At 40.9% G+C, this 27,623-nt stretch overlaps 1 protein-coding gene across 2 annotated transcripts in view; it reads right to left on the bottom strand.

Moving 5' to 3' along the window:
* LOC124258322 (probable sodium/potassium/calcium exchanger CG1090) overlaps positions 1–27,623 on the bottom strand; it is a 66,289-nt gene that overhangs the window by 16,043 nt on the left and 22,623 nt on the right. For both annotated transcript variants that reach the window (XM_046692408.1, XM_046692407.1), the window contains exons 5-6: positions 5,667–5,767; positions 412–596 (exon numbers count right to left, since the gene is read on the bottom strand). In XM_046692408.1, coding sequence (XP_046548364.1) covers positions 412–596; positions 5,667–5,767 — 286 coding nt within the window. The remainder of the gene's footprint in view (positions 1–411; positions 597–5,666; positions 5,768–27,623) is intronic.

The following is a 27,623-nucleotide window of genomic DNA, read 5'->3' as shown; positions in this document are numbered from 1 at the left end:
ACACCCTCAGAGTCAGGCATCTAATTGCCAGCACACAAAATCAGCCATCTAACCCACTCAGCCATCGCCGCTTCCACAAAATGGAAGTCTGACAACTGGCAGTCTAGACCACAGACTTTGTGTACCCCTCTGGTAAGTGTAAATTGGCAAAGCTCCCCAACTGAAAGATAGGAGAAAATGTTATCCCAAATTTTACATTTGACCACTTTCTAAATTGTATTATGCATTCAAAACTTTTGACCGTGGGAGCCATGCCAATTTACATTTATAAGTGTTATAATGAGAAAGTGTTATCCCAAGTATAACATGTGTTACATTCAAATGTTCATAATTTATACATCAATGTCACAAACCAAAGAAAGAAAAATGAGCTGCTGTACACATTCTTACCACTAATGTAGTCAGACTTACTTAATTCTCCTTCCGAGATAGCACCATTTGATTTGATTCTGTCGTAAAGAACATCCTCCTCTCCGACGGACTTAGCTGGACAACAGCCCGAGCAGGCTGGGACTAGCCAGCGCTCCAGTCTCAGGTTGAAGTACATGAGGAGGATGTAGAAGAGATACAGACAGCACAGACAGACGGCCTCGTACCTGTCATAGATGATAGCAGTTCAAACAGGAAGTCAAGCATTGTTTCAGTGAGTGAATACAGTTTTACGCCGCTTTTAGTAATATTCCAGCAATATCACGGTGGGGAACACCAGAAATGGGCTTCACACACTGTACCCATGTGGGGGAAATCGAACCCAGTGTAACAGGACAAACTTTCCCCGGGCTAGTCCAAAGGACCCCCCCCCCCCAAAAAAAAGAGGCTTAATCTTCCCTGGGGAAAGTTTGTCCTAGGCAAAACTTTCCCCACCCTTGAATCAACTTTAAAGGATAGTTCTCTGCCACTGGAGAAACCAAAACTGTATTATTGGGAAACTAAATCCAGAAATATATTTAACGAATAAGAGTGAGGAAAATAGATGATTTCTTTCAATTCAATATCAAACAATTAAGGGTGAAACATCAACCTGATTGTTATGTATGTAGTAGACCCTTTAGCTTAACAGGAAATTAAAGAAAAATGTTTTGTATCAATATGTATCTCTGTGACATGAGTACTAAGTATAAACAACCACTGGTAAAAATATTCATGTTTGACCCAACACAATTCCCTAATTCCAAATTATTAAAAATAATTTAATATTACAAAAATTATCTTTACCTTATTATATATTATATCATTGCTATTGTTTTATATTATCATTTACTTATTTTTATATTTCAATAATTTACTTATCCCCACTTATTCCAAATTGGCTTATCTCAAAATCATTACTATATTCTAAACTTTAACTAAATACCAATTTTTTACTTGGATGTCCATATCCATTCAAAATTTTATTCCCTCACTCATGGCTTTAAATATGGCATCCACATCGGCAACATCAACTTAATAGTTGAAAGCAGATGTAAACATGAACACAACAATTCAACACAATATCTATATCAAATGCTGTATCATCCATCATTCCACTATAGTGCCTTATTCTAAATTCAAAAGACATGTTTGATAAGGGCAGAAATGCCAACCCTAACATAGCCAAGTTAGTATTTTGGCCAAAAACTGATGCACAAATTAGTATTTTTTGGCCAAATTTAGTATTAACTTTTCCAAAGGATTTTCATATTTAATATAAAAATGGAGATATTCTAAGAACTTGTTACTAACATTGTACTCACCTAAATCAGTATTAAGTATCCACATATAGCTTGATACTGAATAATATGTGGTTGAAATTTATTGTGTATGGTACGTCCTATTTTATAATCTATTTTAATGTATTTTTTTTTTACAAAATTCGTATTTTTTCACTGGAATCATCTTGCATATTTTGTGTTATTTTTTCGTAACGAATACGATCATATGGGTTGGCATCTCTGTAAGGAGTATACTTGGCCCATGGATATCTGAATCATATTTCATTCACCAAAAGTGATTATGGATTAGTAAACAAGCTCATGTGAATAATGTTTCATTACATTTATACATAAATACAGCATATTTGGCCTAGCCCAAACTTTCCCCGGGGAAAGAATATCCTAGGACAAAACCTCCCCGGGGAGGCCAGATTCTCCCCAGGGAAAGTTCAGACCGGGGAAGAAATGGCCTGCTACATCGGGTCTCCAGCGTGATGAGCAAACGCTTTAACCACTGGACTACCCCACTGCCCCCCTCATTTTAAAGAAAGACATAATATAAGATGACAGAAATATTAAATCTTTGACAGGGTGTCTTCAAAATGGCATCTGAATTGTATACCACATGAGAAATGATGGAAACATCAAGTTGTCTACTACAATTTGGAACAGTTCTCCAAGCCAAATATGTTTCTGACACTTTTCAGACATATGTAAGAACAAAATAAAGGTTCCACAGCACTGTAGTTCACCTGGATATCAAGTAAACAATTTAAAACGAGAATAAAGACATGCCTGTTTCAAAATGTGCTGCTAGCATTGGAATGGTATTTTTTCCAACAAAAGTATTGGACCCAAAAATTAACATTGATCATTAAATATCATGGCATTTTGACAAACGTTTTCACTTGTTTCACCATAAACACAGCAAAATCCTAAACATTTGAACAAAATATGTCGTCATCATAAGAAGAAACCCGCCAAAGTTCAGCAATTTCACAGAGGATTCATACAGAGCAAAAACTGCATATTGACAGAATTTAAGAGCATTACATTAGATTATAAGGAAAAAGTTCTAAGCAGTGACCATGAATAGACAATATAACTGCATCCAAAATAAACTTCAGATTCCAACTCCTTGAACCAGTTTTGATGTTATCACTGGTTGAAAAAAACATGTGAAGTTTTAGCTTCATTGGTGCAGTGGTTTTGAGGAAGTGACATTCACAGAAACAGAACAAGTTTTTTCTCTTGACTTTGCTTTTAGGAGAGATTTCCTATGAATGTGGAAGGGTTTTGTCACTTCTATTTTGAGAGTATTTGGGGTGCAAATGTCAAATTAACATCAAAATGTCACAAAAACAAACACAAACACGACTTGAAACAATTATGGGAGGACCCAATATCTTCATAATATCTGAAGGATATCAAAGACAACCAGAACAAGGTGGGTATTTTCTGTACTGCATCATCTAATGGGAGGACCTTCCTGATTAAAGAACTGTTGAGAAAGCGAATAATATCTGTATGTTGTATGGAAGGTGTGAGGGGTCCTGATGAAAAATCACATGCCATTGAATCTATTAATTTGGTGCAACTATTAACTACACATCTACAATTTGTACTTAGAATTTGAACAAAATAGTCAGCCAAACTAAGTTTTCATGATTGCTGCCATGGCAGCCATGTTGAAAATTGGATTTAAGTATTCATGAACATACTGAGTTGTATGTACAGTTTAGTTTTAATGCTATTTTCAAGAAGATGTTTATGTAACATGTGACAGTTAATAGGGCATGGCGTAAGTTCACTTGACCTTCAGTCAGGCGAGTCAATACAATATAATACTAAGGAAGAAACACTCTGATATGGTATGCAAGTAAATCATACACTTAAAAGACTCCAAGACATATTCTGATCAAACAATAAAAGAAAAACTGCAAAAAAGGTCTGCACCACAGCAAGTTACAGTGTTCTCCACCATAAGTGAGTGAGAGTGTGTGAGGATGGTTGTATGCCGCTTTCAGCAATATTCCAGCAATATCACAGCAGGGGACTCCAGAAATTGGCTTCACACATTGTACCCATGTAGGGAATCAAATCCGGGTCTTCGGAGTGATGAGCGGATGCTTCAACCACTAGGCTACCTCACCACCTCTTCCCCACCAATACAATCCACTAAAACAGGCATAATCATATCAGAGCTTTTCACCTTCAAATTACCAGCCATTCAAGCAGTCAACACAATCTCATTATCTGCTTATTGTATTATCAAAAAGAGCACTTTTGTAGGTTTGATTAAATTTGAACAAAATATTTTCATAAACCCCAAATTCCAAATTCAATATCTTGTTTCTTCGAAACCTAAATATTCTCACATTCTGATAAAGCCTGCAATGCAGCCCAAGTGATTAAATGTCACATATAGTCTACAGCCCTGTACACAACGCCAAGCTTACAGCTATTTTCCATCTTCCAGATTAGTGTAGAGTTCCCATAAAAGCCTTCCCAGATATCTGCCATCAACAAAGCCAACACAGACATGGTGTTGATATTAAGATTATTGACTTGGAATATCATAATTTGTCTGGCCTTGAATTATGACGTAACTCTTGTATTAATTTGGTTCAGAGATGACAACATATTTCTCATAATTTCAGCCATTACAGGATGATAACATCTATTGTTATTTCCGGTATTGTTTTTCAGTCATTAATAATAACATTTGCCTTCCTAACCTTTGCTTTCAAATGTACATAAAGTTCCAAAATGGCTTAAATCCTCAGCAACATCGATACCTCGATTCATTTGTCGCTCATGTTCTCAGGAACAAAGTCTGCTAACAGTCTTATCATTTGGTGGTTGAGTGAATGAGTTTAGTTTTACACCGCTTTTTTAGCAATATTACAGCAGTATCACGGCAGGGGACACCAGATATGGGCTTCGCACACTGTACCCGTATGGAATCGCACCCAGGTCTTCAGCGTGACGAGTGAATGCTTTAACCACTAGGCTACCCCGACGCCCCTCTTGTCATTAGAGTACCATGCTGATGAAGCATATTAAGACATATTAACCACACATGTTGCATGGTTTGGGGAATCAAACCCAGTCTGTGGCATAACCAGTAAACACTTCATCCACAAGGCTATCCCACCATCAGGTAAGACTGTTATTCAAATATACTGGACAAAAATAGTTAGGGATATATGTAAATTTTGAAATTATGAATAATGGTCTATTTATTCATGAACATACTGATAAAATATCAATGATATAAATACCAATGTCCAGTATATTTGATAGTGTCATGATAGCAGTGTTTGAAATACCTGCCTGCCCAACCAGGATGGGTTATTTTCAACACGAGCTACCAGATTCTCAAATTCACCTGCCCGACGGTCGGGTTATATTTTAGACATGTATATAAAGATATTAATCATATTTCATGATAATAAATCATTATTAATTCACTCGTAAAAATAAAGGATGAATTCTAATTGGATGATAAACTATGTCGCTTGTCAAACCTAAATTATTTGCGGGCAGGTAAGTCTTGGTCAGGGTGGCAAGTTTTACATCTAACCAGCCCTGTGGTCTGGCTGATATTGTTTGGAGTTTCATACCCTGATGATAGACATATCAGATGTTCTGATCCATACTGCAATACTCAATGTATGAAGCCCTCCAGGATCCATGTGGCCTTGCTCTAGGCTGTGTTCAATAACCAGCTTGTATTGCTCTGATAGTTTTATCCAGTCCCATATTGTTAACTGTTTCACAATATGACGAAAGGTAATGCCAGCCACGGTCATTATCAGACCAAGTCATTGCATAGCAAATATAATTTACATTGAAGAAAATTAACGGAACCATGGACAATGCAAACACTAAAATTAACATAAATAAATGATAATTTTCTGAGTAGAACAAGGACCCCTTAGCATGTAATTGTGTTTGTAAACTATTACTGACCACTTGACCGTTTCGTCCATGATGACCAGAACCAGCGCCAGCACACTGAGCAGGTAGCACATGCAGTCTCGCACCATCGGCCACCAGTGCAGGTGCACCACCTGAAATCATACAGCAGCCGTTGTAGGGGTTCGTGTCACATACTGTCTTGTTCACATATCTGTCACTGAGACCTGAGCTGCAAATACTCATAATAGTTTCACAAAATATTGTTTAGCCACCCTCTTTCATAAATTTATATGACATATGACATCATACTCCTGATCAAAATAGAAGCCCATCCAGTCTTATACGTCAAAACTTAAATGTGTTGTCAAATAGAGCCCTTTCCATATTAATAAGAAATCTTTGCTACAGACTCTATTGAGTGATATCATGAGCATATGTTCAAGAATCACCATCAAAGAGTAATGATACTATCGTGATAGCAATGATAGTACACTCATGACAGGAAAAAGGGGTATTCTTCCACATCGGAGACACTCGTCACAAACACATGCTAAGGAAAGTCAACTGTTCACATGAAATACACAGGAACATATGGCAAAACAGGGAAATTGCATTGAATGTCACTTTTGTCACTGATCCATCAATTCGGTTGGTTGGTTTGTTGTTTAACTCCACACTATTCCAGCTATATGGCGGCGGTCTGTAAATGATCAAGTCTGGACCAGACAATCCAGTGATCAACAGCATGAGCATCGATCTACGCAATTAGGATACAATGACATGTGTCAACCAAGTCAGTTAGCCTGACCACCCGATCTTGTTAGTCGCCTCTTACAACAATCATGAGTTGCTGAAGATCAATTCTAATCTGGATCTTCACGGGCCATCAATTCGGAAATCATGAAACATTTTCAAACATGAATCTGTACCTAATTCCACTGATGTGCTGAACACTTCAGTTCTACAGATGACGCATCTAGCTTGTACCGTCTCCGGTTATTGGCAATAAAGTGTTGACCTGTATTCTGTCCAACACACTCCATATCTTGCAATGACCAAGACATTGTCAGCATTTAACACAAGACTAGAGTGAGTGAGTGAGTTGAGTTTCACGCCGAAATCGAGTTTCACACGATTTCAGCAATATCACGGCGTGGGACACCAGAAATGGGCTTCACACATTGTACCCATGTGGGGAACACAAGACTAGATTACACCAGCTTATTAGTAAGAATGTCCACTCCAATAAACGAGTTGAAAAGGAATACTCATATATTTGTCCAACTCCTCTATTGAAAATTCTTACATACCACAGTGAATACCATCATCAATAGGCTAACAGTGTACAAAGTTTGAGTTTGAAAGCCCATAAACATTAAAAAAAAAATTTGTTTTAATTGAAATAGGTAAATATGTATGTTAAACATATGAAGGGTAGGAATTATATTGTACTCAGTGACTTCATCACTGGGACTTGAAATCTTTATCCACTGTTACATGCATATTTGTTTCATACAATACAAATTTCATGCTTCACACTGTCAACCAAATAAAATTCTCATTCACACCACAGCTGTCATACGGACAGAACAACAATCACCTAGCTCCTGCTGTTATTCCACAATATAAAATATAGTAAGGAACTGTAACTGAGACTTAATTGTATTGACTTCTCACACAAATCTTGCAGTCCCAGCAAAGTCAATACAGGAAAAGTTGATAAAGAGCAAGTAATTCATAACGCTTAGCCTCAATAAAACAGGAATGTACAGGGTAATTAATGTGATCTTTCCTTGTGTTCCCATTGATTCTATGTTAGAGCAGTCCGTGCACTGCAATATGGAAATGGCAGAGGTTGGATCAATTTTCAGGATCAATGCAGAAGACGACACACAATGAGACAGTATTCGTGTCGGAAATAAAAGCTACATCTGTAAGGTGTAATGGCAAAGCAAACACACGTACACGCCACGAGGTGACTTTCACTCAATAATCATCACAAACAGCGACATATGCAAACAGATGAAGAGAGTGAAAGGCACATAAAGATGTCACAAATCCATAGTTTAGTGGTTTATTCTACACTGACGGTATTCATGGCCGGACATCTGGTCAACCCTTTATACACAACCGATAGCATGTTAAACTGACATTACAAAATCTTGAAGGGATTTACTGTTCAGAGTTGATATATAACAGTTCTCCCCGGCATTGCTAAGACACACATTGTTCTCAAATTGCAATTGGACTGAAGAACATTCAGCTGGCAGCTTTCGGCATATTCCATCCATTTTACAGCAAGAATGCACTTCAAATATTGCATCCATGTGTGGAATGGAACTCTTATCCTCAGCATGGGGAAGGTTAAGAATGAAGAGAACAATATCTGTCTCTTGGTACTATCAAAACTCAATACAAGTATTCAATCACAAATAGTTTTACTTTCATATTATATATAATGTACATAATTACCGATATATAGAGGATATTATATATAATGTACATAATTACCGATATATAGAGGATATTATATATAATGTACATAATTACCGATATATAGAGGATATTATATGAGTGCCCATGTCATACTATGTTTACAACACGAGTGCCTAAATGTTGGTATTTCCCGGGCGAGAGCGATGGATATGCCGATATTTAGGCACCAGTGTCTATGATATGGGCACGAATATAATATTCTGTTTATTACCAAAGTAATCAAATTGAGGAAAAAAACACCAAATCTACTTTTAAACATAGGCTGGATACCCGCATGTAGAACACAATGTCATAGAAGAAATGTGACGTCATAGCATTGTTCATGACGTCACAACACCATAATAAAGTGATATTTTGTCCTAGGGCATCGTATGAAAAATATAAACCCTGATATTTTCGCCCTCTTAGGTAATAAAAGTATTTAAACAAATGCCCATTCCCAGTGTCACAAACCCTACCTCATGCCTATGGCTACTTGTATTGTTATTTACATACAGGAGTTTATACAAAATATGAAGTTGGGAAAATAATTGTTTGCAGATGACACGTCTCTGTACATGTATATGAGACCGCCTCCGTGGTGTAGTGGTTAGAGCGTCCGCACGAAGAGCGGAAGGTCGCGGGTTTGATCCCCGACCGCGTCATACCAAAACACGTTAAAATATGGTACTTGTTGGTCCCTGCCTGGCGCTCGGCATTAATGGGTACATCAAGGACTGGTCGGCTCAGAGTCAGTATAATGTGTCTGAGTGGGGTATTCATGCTTCACTGCGGCATGGTATCTCAGTGGGCTAGCACTACAAAACCAGCTTCAGTCTTGGCTAGTACAAGCAGCCACACATACACATACACATACACATACACATACACATACACATACACACGCATGCACGTCGTCACATGAGCGAAATATTTCCAATAACCCAATTTCACCTCACCTCACATGTATATGATCATGGACAACCCAGTAGCATGTGGTACATGAACAGTACATGCACACCCAGATGATGGCAGATATTATTGACATATTTTAAATTATATTTGGGATTACACGTTTTCAGGAGAGTACTGATTCAAGTACATTTTGGGGGTTTAGTCTTATATTGAATTTGAGTTCACACTCTCAGAGTAGGGCAACTAATTGCTACACAGACTTCTATTTTTGTGGAAGCCCTGGTGGCTGAGTAGGTTATATGGCTGACTGTGTGCTGGAGATTATGTGCCCAACTCTTGCTTTCAAATCTTGGATGTGACTCATTGGATATAATCATTACATATGTTACATTTGACAATTTTCTAAATGGCTTTGTGTATTCATAGAAATTATTTAATTCTGAAAAAATATAGACAGTGTTAATTGTTCAGATGAAAAATAAGCAGCACCATTAACCTCTGTATAAGCATTAAGTTCATTCAGGAGGCAACCAACCCACAAACACTTACATCAACATTTCAAAATTATCATAAGATCTTTCACAAAATTTGACACAATAAATAATTCAGGGTAAGTAATGATTTAGGTGATCCATAATTTCTAAGTGAGTGAGTGAGTATGGTTTTAAGCGGCTTTTAGCAATATTCCAGCAATACCACGTCGAGGGACACCAGAAATGGGCTTCACACATTGTATCCATGTGGGGAATTGAACCCGGGTCTTCGGTACGATGATTAAAGGCTTTAACATCATTTCTAAGACATACAGAAGAATTTATACTTTGATACCAAGATTTGGATATCAAGTCATCTGCTATAAATCATAATCATCAACATGTGATGAAATGCAACTCATCCCAAATTCTCAGGATGTCCGTACATCTGAAAACCCAGTTTGAAGTACATTTTGTTTGTAATAACATTTGAACATGTGACAGCCAATTTACTCCACCAGTACCAATATATACATCATGTCATAGCAAGCCTGAGCAGACCTACACCAATACTTTATACCAGTGTATAACATATAGCCTATCCCACCGTCCTTGACAGCCTAATTTTGTGAAGGACGGTCTATTAAATGAGTAAAGCCGTCCTTTGGTGGGGGGAAATATTTGAAAAAATAAACTTGGTTTGAATGAAGAGTTTTAGTTTTTGGGACTGGCTGTGTTTGTTCAGGACTGGTCACTTTTTTAGACAGCCAGTCCTTGGAGAGGAGAGACCACATTTCAGAACTATTTTATACACTGTTTATACAGCAGCAAGAATGCTTCACACATTGAACATCAACTAACTTTCCTAAGGTGCAGCAATAGTTGACATATATATATACAAAGCAAAAAAGATCTCTTAAAACAAACGATCACTTTCTCTGACAGTCTGTCCTCAGAATCCACCCTCCATGTCCAATAAGTCTGTTTGTAGGAAAACTAGAAACACCACCACTAAATTAAAGATATGGACATTTCTCTGCGAGCTTACATATTAGAAAACATGCTTTCTTTGCCTGTATAGCTAATGTGTCCCACGCCTTTGATCACAATAAACGTGATGGAAATACTAAATCATAATATTCATAATATAATACTATGTTTATTTCTTTGTTGTCCTAAAACATGTTTTCTATGCACTTAACACATCCACCATTTCTGAAAACAATTATTTCTGACTTATCTAAGTTCACCTCAGTATTCCAATATCAGCAAAGACCTTCCAAAACTAATAACGGTAACTTCTTTTTCAGGTCAGTGCCTGAATCTGATACCAAGAAAGTATCTAAGAAGGGAGCACCTGCTTCATAACCCCAACCATGTCAGTGTCATGTTAGTCTACCGTACTGAAAAACTGCATTGCCACATTAATTACAAGAAACACCTGTGAAGATCCAGGTTAGAATTGATCTTCAGTAAACCCATGCTTGTCGTAAGAGGTGACTAACAGGATCGGGTGGTCAGACTCGCAGACTTGGATGACACATGTCATTGTATCCCAATTGTGTAGATCGATGCTCATGCTGTTGATCACTGGATTGTTTGGTCCAGGCTTGATTTAGTTACAGACCGCCACCATATAGCTGTAATGTTGCTGATTGCGGCGTAAAACTAAACTCACTTACTCAATTACAACAACTTTGCTTTTTTATATCAAGAATTTGGTACAATAAATAGTACACTTTATAATATGTATTTTTCACTGCTTGGAATGCATTATCAATATTTCTCTATGTGTATGTCCATACCAGATGCACATATCTCTGCACTGCACAAAACCCTGAATACATAATTAAGAACCCCTATGGTACTTGTTTTTCAGAAGTATGAAATATAGTTAAGTAGAAAATCAGAAATATTGTACAAAAGACATTTATCCTTCCAAAAGTAATTATTCTGACATATGGTATAATTTCCACAGAATTTACATAAATTTGGAAAAACTTCTCAATTATTTGATAACAATATGTTGCACAGTTCAATATGTCACAGTTCTCTGTGACCGGAAACCTCAATCATTACTAATCAAAGACAGATGCACACATTGTGTGGGTTTTGTCAAGGTTTTATGACTTTACACTGGCTTTCCTTTTGTGTGGGCTTCTCACCCTGCTTCACAGTTACAATACACTGAAGCAAGCGTGGACAGATTATCTGTTCTCACAGGTTCAGAGTATGTTGCTTACTTCTTAGCACAACATGTTTATAGAACAAGTGTAGAAGTGAGCACAGCTTACATACCCCCTGTTTTCCACTTTGGGACGTGGAAATGACTGATATTGATACATATAATGTGACAAGGATCAGCAGCTCAAAGGACGTTTTCCTTTACTCCAAAATATCGAATTCTGATAAACTTCAAAATAGCAAAAGGCATATATATGGGTAATGATTATCATGTGTGTGAAGTTTGGTGAACTTATCATGTAGCTTTATGAGATCTGCTCCTGACAAAGTTTCGGGAAGGAAGGACAAAAGGAAGGACGGATGGAATGACCGAATGACTTCATGAGATGAGGTGAACTTGGGTTTAACGTGATGCTTGAGAATATTTCGCTCATATGACAACATGCATGCGTGTGTGTGTGTATGTGTGGCTGCTTGCACTAGCCCAGACTTAAGTTGGTTTTGTAGTGCTAGCCCACTGAGATACCACGCTGCATTGAAGCATGAATACCCCACTCAGACACATTATACTGACTCTGAGCCGACCAGTCCTTGTTGTACCCATTAATGCCGAGGGCCAGGCAGGGACCAACAAGTACCATATTTTAACGTGTTTTAGTATGATGCAGTCGGGGATCGAACCCGCAACCTTCCGCTCTCGAATGACTTCGTAGCGAGGTTATAACAACCTTAATCACCAGCAGGACAAGCTGTGTGGACATTATTGAAATCAGCCATAGTGTGAAGGTAACTCTATCTCTCTAAAGGCAACCACTCGTTCCTCGCAATATATGCTAGAATGAAATTGGATTGTTCAGATCAGTTACAGCATTACAGGAATCCAATCAGGCTTGTCAATGTGGCTAATATTGGAAGATGCAAAACATTCTATACTCAAATGCACTTTTTTTAGATATCAAGGGCTTATTCATACTTAATGTAGGATTATTCAAATGATAACATCCATTATGGCAAAAAAGACAAATTAATATTTTCTTGCTCATCATTAGTCTGCTTCTTACATTTATGAGGAACACTTAAAGATTTCTGATTAAAAAGAATATAATTGATACATTTACTTAATTAGTAATTAATATTGATGTCTTGCAAAGAAGTATAGCTTGTTCTTGGACAGTTTTGTGTGTGAAATATATTCCAAAGGAAGAAGAGGGGCAGTGGGGTAGCCTAGTGGTTAAAGCATTTGTACGTCACACCGAAGACCCGGGTTCGATTCCCCACATGGGTACAATGTGTGAAGCCCATTTCTGGTGTCCCTCGCAGTAGTATTGCTGGAATATTGCTAATAGCAGTGTAAAATCACACTTACTCACTAACCCAAAGGAAGAAAAGGTGTATATAATCATATTTTGTTGTCTGTTGACCAATCCCTTTCATGCAGCTCATTCTTCATTAATAGCATATTGAATAAATCCTTCTCACCATCCTCCCACCCAACCAGCCTGCCCCCATACAGAGGATAACGTGTCTCGGCAGCAAATACTTGGTTAGCTCACGTTTCATTAATGCATGGGAAGTATCACTTGAGTTCCATTTCCGGTTTGACAACTCTCCACATCAGCCGTCATATCCCCCACCTACAGCTAAACTGAAGTATTTCCCAAAGCAGTATTATTGAAGACGGAAATGCCTCTTTCTTCAGGCCATTCCAGGAAAGACTGAATGATCGATGGTTTATTCACACAGCTAAACCAGGGAATGTAAGTGAATTCAATTCCACAAGGAATTTCATAAATACAGTCCAGTTGAGCCAGCACAGTAACGTCATCAGAGTTTCCCTTAATGAATGTGCTTGTCAACCCGCACATACTACAGTGGTGATGACAAGTGCTTCAATCAGTGTACACAACGACAATGCACTGACAGAGGCATAAAGTAATTTCCTCAAAAGAGTCTAGGAAGTACAACAACAGGCTAATGACACATTGGAAATCACGTCAATAGTCTGTCCTATGTAACAGCCTTGGAACCGTGGCGTACGAAGCCAGGCAGCTCATGCTGGACCGGTTGTCATAGGAAACTGACATAATCTATCCGAGTGACGGGATATGCTCCGAGAGACAACATTAATGGCAAACGTTAGAGGTGGTCATGTATCACATCTCAACAAGGTAATCAGCTGCTCCAAACTGCAGAATTTCTGTCAGTGCAAATAGTGATGAGGTAATGGCAGATTACACTGCAGGTATCTACAGCCACAAACCCGGGATTATGAACCATCACCAGGGTAAACAGATCTTACAAGGTGTCAAGCCATACCAGGTGTCCCAAGGTGACTAGTTCAAGCCATACCTCCCACCAGGTGTCCCAAGGTGACTAGTTCAAGCCATATACCAGGTGTCCCAAGGTGACTAGTTCAAGCCATACCTGCCACCAGGTGTCCCAAGGTGACTAGTTCAAGCCATACCTCCCACCAGGTGTCCCAAGGTGACTAGGTTCAAGACCATACCTGCCACCAGGTGCCATACCCACCAGGTGTCCCAAGGTGACTAGTTCAAGCCATACCCAGGTGTCCCACTTTGTCAAGCCATACCTGTCCCAAGGTGACTAGTTCAAGCCATACCTCACCAGGTGTCCCCAGGTGCCATCCCCACCAGGTGTCCCAAGGTGACTAGTTCAAGCCATACCTGCCACCAGGTGTCCCAAGGTGACTAGTTCAAGCCATACCTGCCACCATGGCTATTTCAAGCCAAGTCTGTTTCTGAATACCCTGTTTATCTCCTCCCAATCAAACATCCCTACTAAGAATCAGTACTGGTTTAATTGTCCAGGTCAATTTCTAAAGCACAAAGTTTTCTGGCCTTACAACCAATGCATATGCAGAAGTCTACAGTGTAAAAATTGTAACTCAATGATCTAGTGCCTGCTCACCAGTTCTACAGCAACTGACATTTGCTGAACTTGTAGAGAGAATGTTTACAAGTGATGGAAATAGAGTGACTTAGAACTGAAACTGTTTCTCATTATCTCATGTGCCTGACTAACTTCATTTGGTAACGAAGGCATTTACCAGGGGTGGTTGAAAAGTTCTGGGCCTATTTGATTTTCAATGTTCAGGAACTCAATCATTCTAATGTACAAATGTGCTAAATTTTCTTGTTTTAAATAAATATATATTAAAACATGTTTTTCTTTGGACGAAAAAGAACACACATTTCTTATTTACCTACTATACTGAACTCCAAAAGAAATGTTACAAATGTTTCAGATAATATGAAATAAGACATAAATGAAGGCGAAGTTCTGTGTGTTTGAGGCTCAGTTAATCATTGTCATCAGTTTTGTGTTCTGATGATATCGTAGTGGCTGCTAATGCAGGCCGTACTCAATACTGAAATGTCATTTTCTATGATTCTTAAGTGACATAACCTAATGGTGCAGTCTAACAATGTCTAATTGACATGATCACAAACACGTCTGGCTATGATTAAAGATCATTTGTGGGTTCAATTTAAAAACTCATGTTGTTTTCTTTCCATGTTTTAATGAGCAAACATCTATCTCTTTATTCGCCACGGTTTCACAGTTTTACATGATTTGCATTTCTTTGGGAACTGAGAATATATGACACACTTATAACATAAATTCATCAAACAGGCTAGATTATATTTTTAATGCCATATTAAATCACTTGGACAGAATTTGGTTTCTTCCGAGGAGTCATTATGTGTTTCCACTGCTTTAAGTGCTGTTCAATCTCTGGCTACCAGTGGTCAACCCTTGACACCCCTGCTGATCTCTGGCTACCAGTGGTCAACCCTTGACCCCCTGCTGATCTCCGGCTACCAGTGGTCAACCCTTGACCCCCTGCTGCCTGATTCTGGGTGATCTCTGGCTACCAGTGACCCTTGACATCCCACCAGTGGTCAAACCCTTGACATCCCTGCTGATCTCTGGCTACCAGTGGTCAACCCTGACTCTCCTGCTGCTACCAGTGGTCAGTGGTCAACCCTTGCCCCTGCTGATCTCTGGCTGCCAGTGGTCAACCCTTGCCTCACCCTGCTGATCTCTGGCTACCAGTGGTCAACCCTTGCCTCCCCTGCTGATCTCTGGCTACCAGTGGTCAACCCTTGACTCCCCTGCTGATCTCTGGCTACCAGTGGTCAACCCTTGACTCCCCTGCTGATCTCTGGCTACCAGTGGTCAACCCTTGCCTCCCCTGATGATCTCGCTACCAGTGGCCCTTGACTCCCCTGCTGATCTCTGGCTACCAGTGGTCAGCCCCTGACATCCCTGCTGATCTCTGGCTACCTGACTCCCCCTGCTGATGGCTACCAGTGGTCAACCCTTGACACCCTGCTGATCTCTGGCTACCAGTGGTCAACCCTTGCCTCCCCTGCATCTCTGGCTACCAGTGGTCAACCCTTGACACCCCCTGCTGATCTCTGGCTACCAGTGGTCAACCCCTGCTGATCTCTGCTGATCTGCTACCAGTGGTCAACCCTTGACTCCCCTGCTGATCTCTGGCTGCCAGTGGTCAACCCTTGACTCCCCCTGCTGATCTCCTGGCTACCAGTGGTCAACCCTTGACTCCCCCTCTGACAGTGGTCCCCTGCTGATCTCTGGCTACCAGTGGTCAAGCCCTTGACACCCCTGCTGATCTCTGGCTACCAGTGGTCAACCCTTGCCTCCCCTGCTGATCTCCGGCTACCAGTGGTCAACACCTTGCCCCCTGCTGATCTCTGGCTGCCAGTGGTCAACCCTTGACTCCCCTGCTGATCTCTGGCTACCAGTGGTCAACCCTTGACTACCCCTGCTGATCTCTGGCTACCAGTGGTCAACCCTTGACACCCCTGCTGATCTCTGGCTACCAGTGGTCAACCCTTGACACCCCTGCTGATCTCCTGGCTACCAGTGGTCAACCCTTGACTACCCTGCTGATCTCTGGCTGCCAGTGGTCAACCCTTGACTCCCCTGCTGATCTCTGGCTACCAACCCTGCAACCCTTGACTACCCTGCTGATCTCTGGCTGCCAGTGGTCAGCCCTTGACTCCCCTGCTGATGCCAGTGGTCAACCCTTGCCCCCCTGCTGATCTCTGGCTACCAGTGGTCAACCCTTGACTCCCCTGCTGATCTCTGGCTGCCAGTGGTCAACCCTTGACTCCCCTGCTGATCTCTGGCTACCAGTGGTGGTCCGGCTACCAGTGGTCAAACCCTTTCCCCTGCTGATCTCTGGCTACCAGTGGTCGGCCTGCTGATCCTTGACTGCCCCTGCTGATCTCTGGCTACCAGTGGTCAACCCTTGACTCCCCTGCTGATCTCTGGCTACCAGTGGTCAACCCTTGACTACCCTGCTGATCTCCGGCTACCAGTGGTCAACCCTTGACTACCCTGCTGATCTCTGGCTACCAGTGGTCAACCCTGCTGATCTTGACTCCCTTGACTCCCCTGATCTCTGGCTACCAGTGGTCTGGCCCTTGACACCCCTGCTGATCTCCAGTGGTCAACCCTTGACTACCCTGCTGATCTCCAGCTGGTCAACCCTTGACCTCCCCTGCATCCCTGGCTACCAGTGGTCAAACCCGCCCGGCTCCCCTGCTGATCTCTGGCTACCAGTGGTCAGCCCTTCACCCCTGCTGATCTCCCTGCTTGCTACCCTGCTGATCTCTGGCTGCCAGTGGTCAACCCTTGACACCCTGCTGATCTCTGGCTACCAGTGGTCCCTGCTGATCTCTGGCTGCCAGTGGTCAACCCTTGACTCCCCTGCTGATCTCTGGCTACCAGTGGTCAACCCTTGACTACCCTGCTGATCTCTTGGCTGCCAGTGGTCAACCCTTGACTCCCCTGCTGATCTCTGGCTACCAGTGGTCAACCCTTGCCCCCTGCTGATCTCTGGCTGCCAGTGGTCAACCCTTGACTACCCTGCTGATCCTTGGCTGCCAGTGGTCAACCCTTGACTCCCCTGCTAATCTCCGGCTACCAGTGGTCAACCCAGGATTCCCCTGCTGATACTAATAGCTCAACAAAATTATCCAGGCTTGCTTTAAAGAACCTATAAATTCTCCCGAGAGATGATGAACACGTAGCCTATCTGATCCAGAGTCAGAAGCCTTAGAACACATCATGCTGAAACCCTTGTCATGCCCAATTCATTCCTGGGAAAGTTCTCAACTGTGTTGTGAGAGATGCCTATTGTGTAGGTTTGATGTATTGTGAGCTGGCGACCATCAATAATCATATCATGTATCCCAACACGTTTTTAGTGGTGGCAGTTGAAGGTGTCCCAGATCTTGGATAATCTTGGTGGCTCCCTCTTACCCTTTTGAACTTTTGGGATGGCTGCCTGATTTAGTCCTTTTAGTTGAAAACCCTCATAATGACACAGTAGCCAGTTGTGCCCATTTTCCTAAACATGTACTGGGTCCAGATGCATGCAAGCATGGAATGTATTGTACTAACTACATAAAAACAGTTAGATGTTGCAACACATCCTATATCATTAGGCTCAGAACTTTTTAGCCAACCCTAATATATTATCCACACTGCTCCCTCAACATGTCAGATAGACAGATATGGCCATGTGTGGGGTCATCTTGTGATATGTCCAGTAACAATGCTCACTCCAGGGTATGCGAATCAGTTGAGTATAATAGACATGTTCCTGTTCAATTACCAACAGATCATGTCAGATGATGTTTAGTGTCAGAATATATATAATTTTGATAGAATCAGATAATTCCTCTTCCAGTGAAAAGGAGCCCCAGTGAGATGGGAGATTCAGAGCCTCAGGAAATCTACGCTTGTTTCATTCAGAGCTTTAGCATTGCAGAAAGGGTTGAGTGGAAGGGAAAATAACACAGTTCAGGGACTGTGAGAGAAACTAAGATCATGTTTAATATCAATGTTTCTGTTTTGGGAAACATAAGTTCTGTGACTGATAAGACTTTACAACCAAACACAATCTCACCCAACAGATTTACTAGCACTTCCAGCAATGTTTGCTTACTACATAAACTTCCCAGTAGACAAAGAAGACCTCTGTTCTCCCAGTGATAAAGGGCAGTTGACAATGGTGGGCCTGCCAGCCCAATCAGGAAGGTAGTTATTGAACCCCCACAATCCCCGGCAGCAGCAGCTGGGCTTTAAGCATGGAGAGCATCTGTAAGTAGCTATCATATTTCCAAACCTCTACACCAGATCACATGGATGACACAGCCATAACCAAAACAATCAATTTATTGCTTAACCAGCTAGCTCAGCATTTTTATTTAGCAATGTTAACAGTATGGATCAAGGAATAGGGAGTCCATGTGAATAATTCAGAAATGAAATTGGAATCTAAAGTGACAGCTAGCACTGACTATTACTGTGAATGGTTTAAATCAGTTATGAAATACAGTTAAAAAGACCTTCTATTGTCTTTGCAATATCCCTTTTACTAATGGCACGCAGATTACTGATTCTGCACATAACACACTACAATTGTGGATGAAAAGAGTGAATTATTACATATAATACTATTGATTTTTCCATAGTTACACAGAGTTAGTTTGACATGCAAGTCTGCTGTATGAGACACTGATTCTTGGCTTTGATTAAGTTGAATTCAGTGAACAAATCCATGAGCATGTCTTCATTACAATTAAAATGGTACCATAAAATTGGATGGTGGGGTGTTTCCAAGTGAGTCATTACTCTAAACATTAGCTGATATTCTGTTTCTAAGTGGTTCATTACTGCAAACATAAGCTGGTGTTATGTTTCTAAGTGGTTCATTACTGCAAACATAAGCTGGTGTTATGTTTCTAAGTGGTTCATTACTGTAAACATAAGCTGGTGTTATGTTTCTAAGTAGTTTATTACTGTAAACATAAGCAGGTGTTATGTTTCTAAGTGGTTCGTTATCCTGCAAAAATAAGCTGGTGTTATGTTTCTAAGTGGTTCGTTACTGCAAACATAAGCTGGTGTTATGTTTCTAAGTGGTTGTTACTGCAAACATAAGCTGGTGTTATGTTTCTAAGTGGTTCATTACCTTAATCAAAACCTGGAGTTATGTTTCTAAGTAGTTCATTACTGTAAACATTGGATGGTGTTATGTTTCTAAGTGGTTCATTACTGTAAACATGGATGGTGTTATATTTCTAAGTGGTTCATTACTGTAAACATAAGCTGGTGTTATATTTCTAAGTGGTTCATTACCGTAAACAAAAGCTGGTGTTATGTTTCTAGGTAGTTCATTACTGTAAACAAAAGCCTATGATGAGTTTCTAAATGGCCCAATGTGAACACAAGATCCAATGTTATTAAGTGGTGTATCTTCATCACATAATGACAAAACATCAATTACGAAATAGACCCAATCATTCAAACTGCAAAGTTCTATCGGACATATCAAAATCGAACTCATTACTCTAGCCTCATCTTCTGGTAAAGCAATTAATAAATGGTTCCAATTTATCAAGGGTGATATCTTTTTACAGTATCAGTGAGTAATTTAGTTGCCCTCATCTGCAAATCCAAGCAGATTTCCTCCGCCTCAGAGGCATGAGCCACAATATATTCCCTCCCATTAAGCCGCTCTCCTCTCTGCACTGGTAGAAGGAGGGACTCAGGTGTGCTTCCTGCTTCACAACTCTCAACAGCTCTCTTCTCATCAGTCAACTGATAAAGCCAGGAAATGGAGTTTTTGTCCCAGTGACGTAGAAGCATGTCAGCAACGACACATGGACCTCCTTCAACAACAACAGGTTCTATCTCAGAAGAGACTGACTATAGAATATCATGCTGTGCCTTGGGCTTTGTTTTTCAACTGTTACGATAATGATAGCACATTGATACAGTGATTGGGAACCCTGGTGAGGAGATCTAACTCGCTACAGCAGCTCGACAACCGCATTTACAAGGGCTTCAGAAGTAGAGATTAACAATTCAGATAAACAGACTATGTAATGATGGCAATTCTCCTCAATGCACATGCCTACATTAATGACCCAATATACCAGAAAACAAGTGGATATATAAATAGAATGCATCAGCTACAAATCTCTGAAAAACTTCTCTCCTTCTCAAATGTGTCATTGATTTACACACTGGTAACCTATCACCGTCTAAGCTTTGGCAATATCACAATACAAAGATACTGCCGTTTGGCTTGATACATGAAGACAGCCACCAAATCTGCCTGTCAGTATAAAACATAAGCCCCTATCACCCACAGCTGAAAACAAAGTATTTATCTCCCTAAGAGGTTCAGATGGACTTATCGGTGACAAGCACCAACAGTGTCAAGAGAAATATCCAAATTACATTAATTAGCTAAAGCAAGTCTGTGTGTCTTCAGGCTTCTCTCACACCATGTCTTTGATGTGAAGACGTAATTAACTCTGACTATCCAGACAGCCATTGTTGGATTGAGTCTCGTAACACAACAGGACTATAGTCAGCTACCACAGCTCACAGTCGTCCTGAACGCCATCATGTTAACGATACCCTCTCATACTTGAAGCCCTTTGGCTGAACACTGTATCTTCTTTAACCCACGATGTCTTGACTTTGAAAAAAAAAACAATCATGAAACCTTGTATTTTTCATATTGCTAGTCAAACTACCTTGGCTAAAAAATTAATAAATGAAGCTGTTATAGATTTGGAAAAACAATATTTCTTGTCCCAAAACTTCAGCTTTTGTTAGCAATAGCAGAACTGTCTTCCAGTGGATATAAATTTTCACGGCAAGTCTGAGTATGGCTTTATGCTGATTTTAGCAATATTCCAGCAATGGGGACACAGAAACGGGGCTTCACACACGGTACCCATGTGGGGAATTAAACCTTGGTTATAGGCATGACAACCCCTCAGCTACTTTTCACCTTCTCAGAAATAAAAGAACTGTCACCCTTGGTGCCATTCTGTCAGCCTAATTTGGCACTGAAGAGACTGACTTCTGTCAGCAAGCATACCTGGATGGAGCATGCTGCACTGTGAATACAACCATGATTCAAACATAGACGAAACAAGGCTGTACAAAAATGGAATCACCGAACTTTTTATCACACAGAGTTACAAATTCTTCATCTTTGATTCTACCTTTGACAGCCTCATTATCATCATGATGATCAAAACATGACTTATTACTAAAAGAAACACAATTTTGTTGACCAATACACATAATCAGTAGATATTAGCTCTGTAACAAAACCAGAAGCTACACAGAAAAAACACTCGTTAATGTATAAGACACAAAATCTGACTCGGTCTGGACCAGCCTCACAATATTTAGTACAACCTCTAGCAACAGCCAATTCATCCAACCAGTGCAGTAACTCAATTGTTATGACACTTATGTCGGACCTATGTATGAGATGGACAGGTGCTTGTTCAAGATTCCTCCCATGTCATGCCTCCAGATGGGATCTGGTCCTCCCAATAAGTCACTGGGACAAATTCAATGGGAACATGGCGCCTTCACCAGCACCACAGTGTCAATCTGCACCTACACAATGCCACTGGTTATTCTCAAACATACTCCTCCGCTTGCCAGGAAAAACTGATCTTCTTTCTATTGATTCCACTGTGATGTGGACACTAACTAGTTTTCTAAAACTCAGTTAATGAAAAGTTCATTACTATAAAAACTGGGGTTAATCTTGTGACACTGAACAGCCTACTTACAAAGCAGTTCTCGCCAGCATACAAATGTTGAGAAAAAGGCAAGAAGCTGATGAGAGATTCAGATTTCACCACATCAGCTGTGTCACGTCCACTATTTGCCACTATTTGCGCTGTGTAAGGCCTCATGGCTTGATAGTGCAACACTGAAGTAGAGGAAGGTTTTTGAGTGATTCACAGAAGCAATATAACAGCATATTCAAGGCAATCTACATCCAAACACCTCAGGACCACCTAGCACTTGATAGCAGTTGATAGCAGAGGGGTGAATGTTGTTTTATGCCTCAGTCAGCACTATTCCAACTAGGTTATGATGGCTTGTAAATAATTAAATCTGGCCAGGGATGGGGAATGTCCAGCCAGGGGGAGCAATATCCAACCCATGGTGGGGGGTTGGGGAAGGGAGAATGTCCAGCCAGGGGTGAACAATATCCAACCAAGGGTGGGGGTGGGTAGCATCCAGCCAGGGTTGAACAATATCCAACCAAGGGTGGGGGTGGGAGAATGTCCAGCCAGGGTTGAACAATATCCAACCAAGGGTGGGGGTGGGGAACATCCAGCCAGGGTTGAACAATATCCAACCAAGGGATGGGGGTGGGAATGTCCAGCCAGGGTTGAACAATATCCAACCAAGGGTGGGGGTGGGGAACATCCAGCCAGGGGTGAACAATATCCAACCAAGGGTGGGGGTTGGGGAACAATATCCAACCAAGGGGGGGGGGGGAATGTCCAGCCAGGGTTGAACAATATCCAACCAAGGGTGGGGGTGGGGAACAATATCCAACCAAGGGTGGGGGTGGGAGCGTCCAGCCAGGGGTGAACAATATCCAACCAAGGTTGGGGGTGGGGAACAATATCCAACCAAGGGAGGGGGGGGGAATGTCCAGCCAGGGGTGAACAATATCCAACCAAGGGAGGAGGGGTGGGGAACGTCCAGCCAGGGGTGAACAATATCCAACCAAGGGTGGGGGTGGGGAACAATATCCAACCAAGGGATGGGGGTGGGGAATGTCCAGCCAGGGTTGAACAATATCCAACCAAGGGAGGGGGGTGGGGAACGTCCAGCCAGGGTTGAACAATATCCAACCAAGGGTGGGAGGTGGGGAACAATATCCAACCAAGGGAAGGGGGTGGGGAATGTCCAGCCAGGGGTGAACAATATCCAACCAAGGGTTTGGACTGTCTAGTCAGTCTGTCCCTGAACCACATGATTTCCCCTACTGCCTAGCCCTTCCTGAAATACCAAATCCCTAAATGAATCAAGTACAGATTTCTTTAGGTTCTGAATTTCCCATCTCACTGGATCTCCTTTTCAATTACAATGGGATTATTTGTTACTATCAAAATGATATATATCCAGAAACTAAGCGCTAGTCTAGGGAATGTCTAGCCTTGGCTAGTACCTACATGAAGGAACACTAGCCCATGCCAAACCTTCCCTGGGTAATCAACAAGATTTCATCCTGTTCACTGGAATGTCCCTCAACAACAAGTATAATGATCGCCATTGTCAGGATATACATACAGCCCACTACCATGTGATGTTGTCCTTGTTTCAGTCAGTTTGGGTATTTAGGACCTTTCATCCCAGAGATCCCTCTGGCCATGTTTGATCCTTGCCCTGGAGTAGACTGACACAAGCACTTTCTGTTAATTTGTACAAGGGGCCTCAAGCCCACATATCAATGGATTGTGTAAATCTATTAACATGTTATAAGGACTGAGGCCCGGGTTCGTTTCTCCACAGTTGTATGATCCCCAGGGAGTTGAGATTGAAAATATGATGCACCGTTGAGATTGACATCCAATGATTGAGGGAAAACAAAGCACCATTGAGCAGCTGAGCTGGATATTGGCGCAATACAAATATTAGTATGCATGTATGTATGTAGGGGTACAATGCGTGAAGCCCATTTCTGGTGTTCCCCCGTTGTGATATTGCTGGAATATTGCTAAAAGCAGTGTAAAACTAAGCTCACTCACTAACTCACTATAGGGATTGGATACAGAACAAAATAAATATGCATGTAATTGTGATGATTGTTATTACTACTGCTGCTACTACTACTACAGAATATGTCTTACTGGTATTTCTTTTCATTTTGTGTAAAGATAACACACTTCCCCGACATAAGTGCAACTGTAGTAAGTGAGTGAGTGAGTGAGTGAAAGAGTGAGTTGTAGTTTTATGACGCTTTTAGCAATATTCCAGCAATATCACGGCGGGGGACACCAGAAATCTTCCTCACAAATTGTACCCATGTGAGGAATCGAACCCAGGTTTTCGACGTGACGAGCAAATGCTTTAACCACTAGCCTTACCCATCGATCCTAAGGGCAACTGTAATATATTGTACTATGCATCATACTGCAGCTTTTCTTTCAAAATCTTAACAGCCATATTGAAGAGAGACAGTGGTGCCAAATGCTCACCAGTTCAGCTACAGCAGCTATAAAATCTTTTCCAGCAAATCAACAAAGCTGTTCAACCACACAATCTACACAGCACAGAAATGATAGAGAAGATTTATTTGAAATATGGCAAGAGACTCATTATAGCTTTGTTTTTATAGCCACATTGTTCCTGGACTGATTATTATGATATGGAAATGAGCTGAGCAGACACAATGCACCTGCAAGGACAATAAACAATCAAAGTGTGACAATAACAATGGAAACCATTATTTGAGCTTTTTCATGCTCATATTACCATCCATGAATTGTAATTTTTTTTTATTCTCATGTTTATCAATACAAAATATTTTCACAATATGTTACCATAAACAAAATCCATCAGAACAAACAAAACAGCAATTAGCAGAAGTCATACATCCATAAATACACAAGCGTAATTTAAATTGCATTAAAATCTCATGATTGCCAACACATCAATGAAAACACACCCTATATATAATAATAATAATAATTATAATGCGCCATTTCCATGTAGAGGCACATGCTCGCAGTGCTAACACACAATCAGAATATTATTACACTGGATAACCCAAGCTGCCTGTGTGGTGCTGGAATGTTAATAGACACATGACTTATCCCACCGGGTACCCAATTTTTTTTTGCTAGGTGAACAGAGGCAAGTTTGAACAAACTTACTTGCCTAAGGTGAAACCACATGTATCACATGTGCTTCAATGTGGAGCAGGACTGAAGTCCTTGAAACTCTCAGGAGTCAAGCTGACAAACACGGTCACCCATCCAAGGACTTTCCGCGACCACCGTTGCTTAACTTCAACTGATTTGTAACCTGAGCTCCACACACAGGACCACACGCCACCATCTATTATTGACATACACAGCCTGTAGTAAACACTTGTACAGATGTTTAGCTTACTGTATCCTGTATAGATGAAGTGGAGGGAATCAATGATTCATATGCCATGCCACAATAAGTATATCAAGCCTTGAACACCTCAGCATATCCGCCAGACAACACCTGTTATTTTCTCATTGGAAACATGGTCACTGAATGGTTTCCTTACGGTAACTTTCACTAAGTTCACGTGCCTGGCATCTGCATAAGCTGTCGTGTCAACATCTGCATTTTCATCTGGCCATTCTGATCCACACTGAATAAACTGACCCAGAATGTAAGATAAAGGATATACTACTACAGTTGGCAAACACTTCTTGTTTCTAGTTCTAGTGAACAAGTAATGCTCCATGCTGCATTAGCAATCCCATCGACATGCAAGACTCAGACCCTGGGAAAGGTCAGATCGTGGAATATTACCAGGTACATTGCATGTTTCCTCACTATAGGGGCATTGTATGGTTACAAGCTGTCCAAAGAGGAATGTTTTACAGAATTATTTCCACAGGGATCTACAGAGTGTTAAGGGCCGAGTTAACAGACAGGGAAACAGGAAGAAACCACACATGGCAAGCCTCCCTCAGTGGAATTACATCAACATGACGTCACAGACAGATGCCACTATCATAGATAACACAATCTGGAGCATGGTGTCGTATGACGAGGAATAGTTTTGACTAACCACAGGCCTGAATGAACACTTTACCTACTGTGCCACCCACCCTACAGGCCCTTCTGGAGTAGGAGGTAAACACTGACAAAGCCTGGATAGTTGAAGATCGGCAGATGCTGGTTAAGCTAGTCGAGGAGATGCAGAAGAAAGCCAGTTATATGGGGGACAGGGTTATGAAGATCACTAAATATGCCGACTGAGCCAATGTGAACAGGATTCCATGACCAATTGATCCAAGCAGTTAATTTGGCCAGAATGACTTGGGAAACAATTACTGGTGACTGCTGGGTGGTATCAGTCAGCTTACAGGGATTACTGTAGGATTCAGGGATTATTGTAGGATTCAGGGATTACTGTAGGATTCAGGGATTACTGTAGGATTCAAGGATTACTGTAGGATTCAAGGATTACTGTAGGATTCAGGGATTACTGTAGGATTCAGGACTAAGTGTCCATAGATTGCAAATTTGGTCAAAGTGGCCCAAACCAGGATTTTTCTGATAAGCTTATTTTCTAAAATTCATAGGTAAATGTGGATTGCATATTTGATAATAGTGTAATATTCAGTATGAAATGCTTTTACAGTTAATTAGTCCCAGCATAAGTGAAATACATTTCACCTTTGTAAAACAAAACCATTCTTCTTGCCATGAATTTTTAATTCCAATAAAGGAATTGGTATTGTCTTTAGCAAGCATTCAAGGACAAATATTGGTGTTAAGAAGAGTTTGGATAAATCAGTTCAGAGATAGTTGTAAGGCTGACGGTACTGCATGCCTGCAGACAATGCCTGGAGAATCACCTGGATGGATTTGCAAATTTAATTGGAATCCAGTCCTCTGAAATGTGATTTCTTACACTCTGGGATTCAAAATGTTTTCTTAATCTTAATTTCATCAGTGGCTAAATTTTTTATAATTTCCTATTTTGGAAATTAAATAGTGAACAAACAAACAAACTGTTTGAGACATGAATAATTCAACATGGCCCCATTACAAGAAGCAAGCAAAACCTTAGAAATCATTACATAATAATTACATCGACTGTGTCAGTCCCATAAAGATGCTTTGTGCACAGCCATGATATTATTAATTAATATTACATCGAAAGTGAAGGTATTGAGCAAGTGTGTGAACCGTGAACAGCTCTAAAAACTGAAGAGGAACAGAGGCAAAGATAAGCTCATGGCAGAGGTGAAGATGAGTGTGAGGCAGAGGTGAAGCTGAGTGTGAGGCAGAGGTGAAGTGAGTGTGCCAAGTGTGAGGGAAGAGGTGAAGATGAGTGTGAGGCAGAGGT

This window comes from Haliotis rubra, unplaced genomic scaffold (assembly GCF_003918875.1).
Source record: "Haliotis rubra isolate DU_JTF1 unplaced genomic scaffold, ASM391887v1 Scf69, whole genome shotgun sequence".
In the NCBI taxonomy this organism is placed as follows: domain Eukaryota; kingdom Metazoa; phylum Mollusca; class Gastropoda; order Lepetellida; family Haliotidae; genus Haliotis; species Haliotis rubra.
The sequence above is the reverse complement of the archived record's forward strand: the minus strand, read 5'-3'. Positions and strand labels throughout refer to the sequence as shown.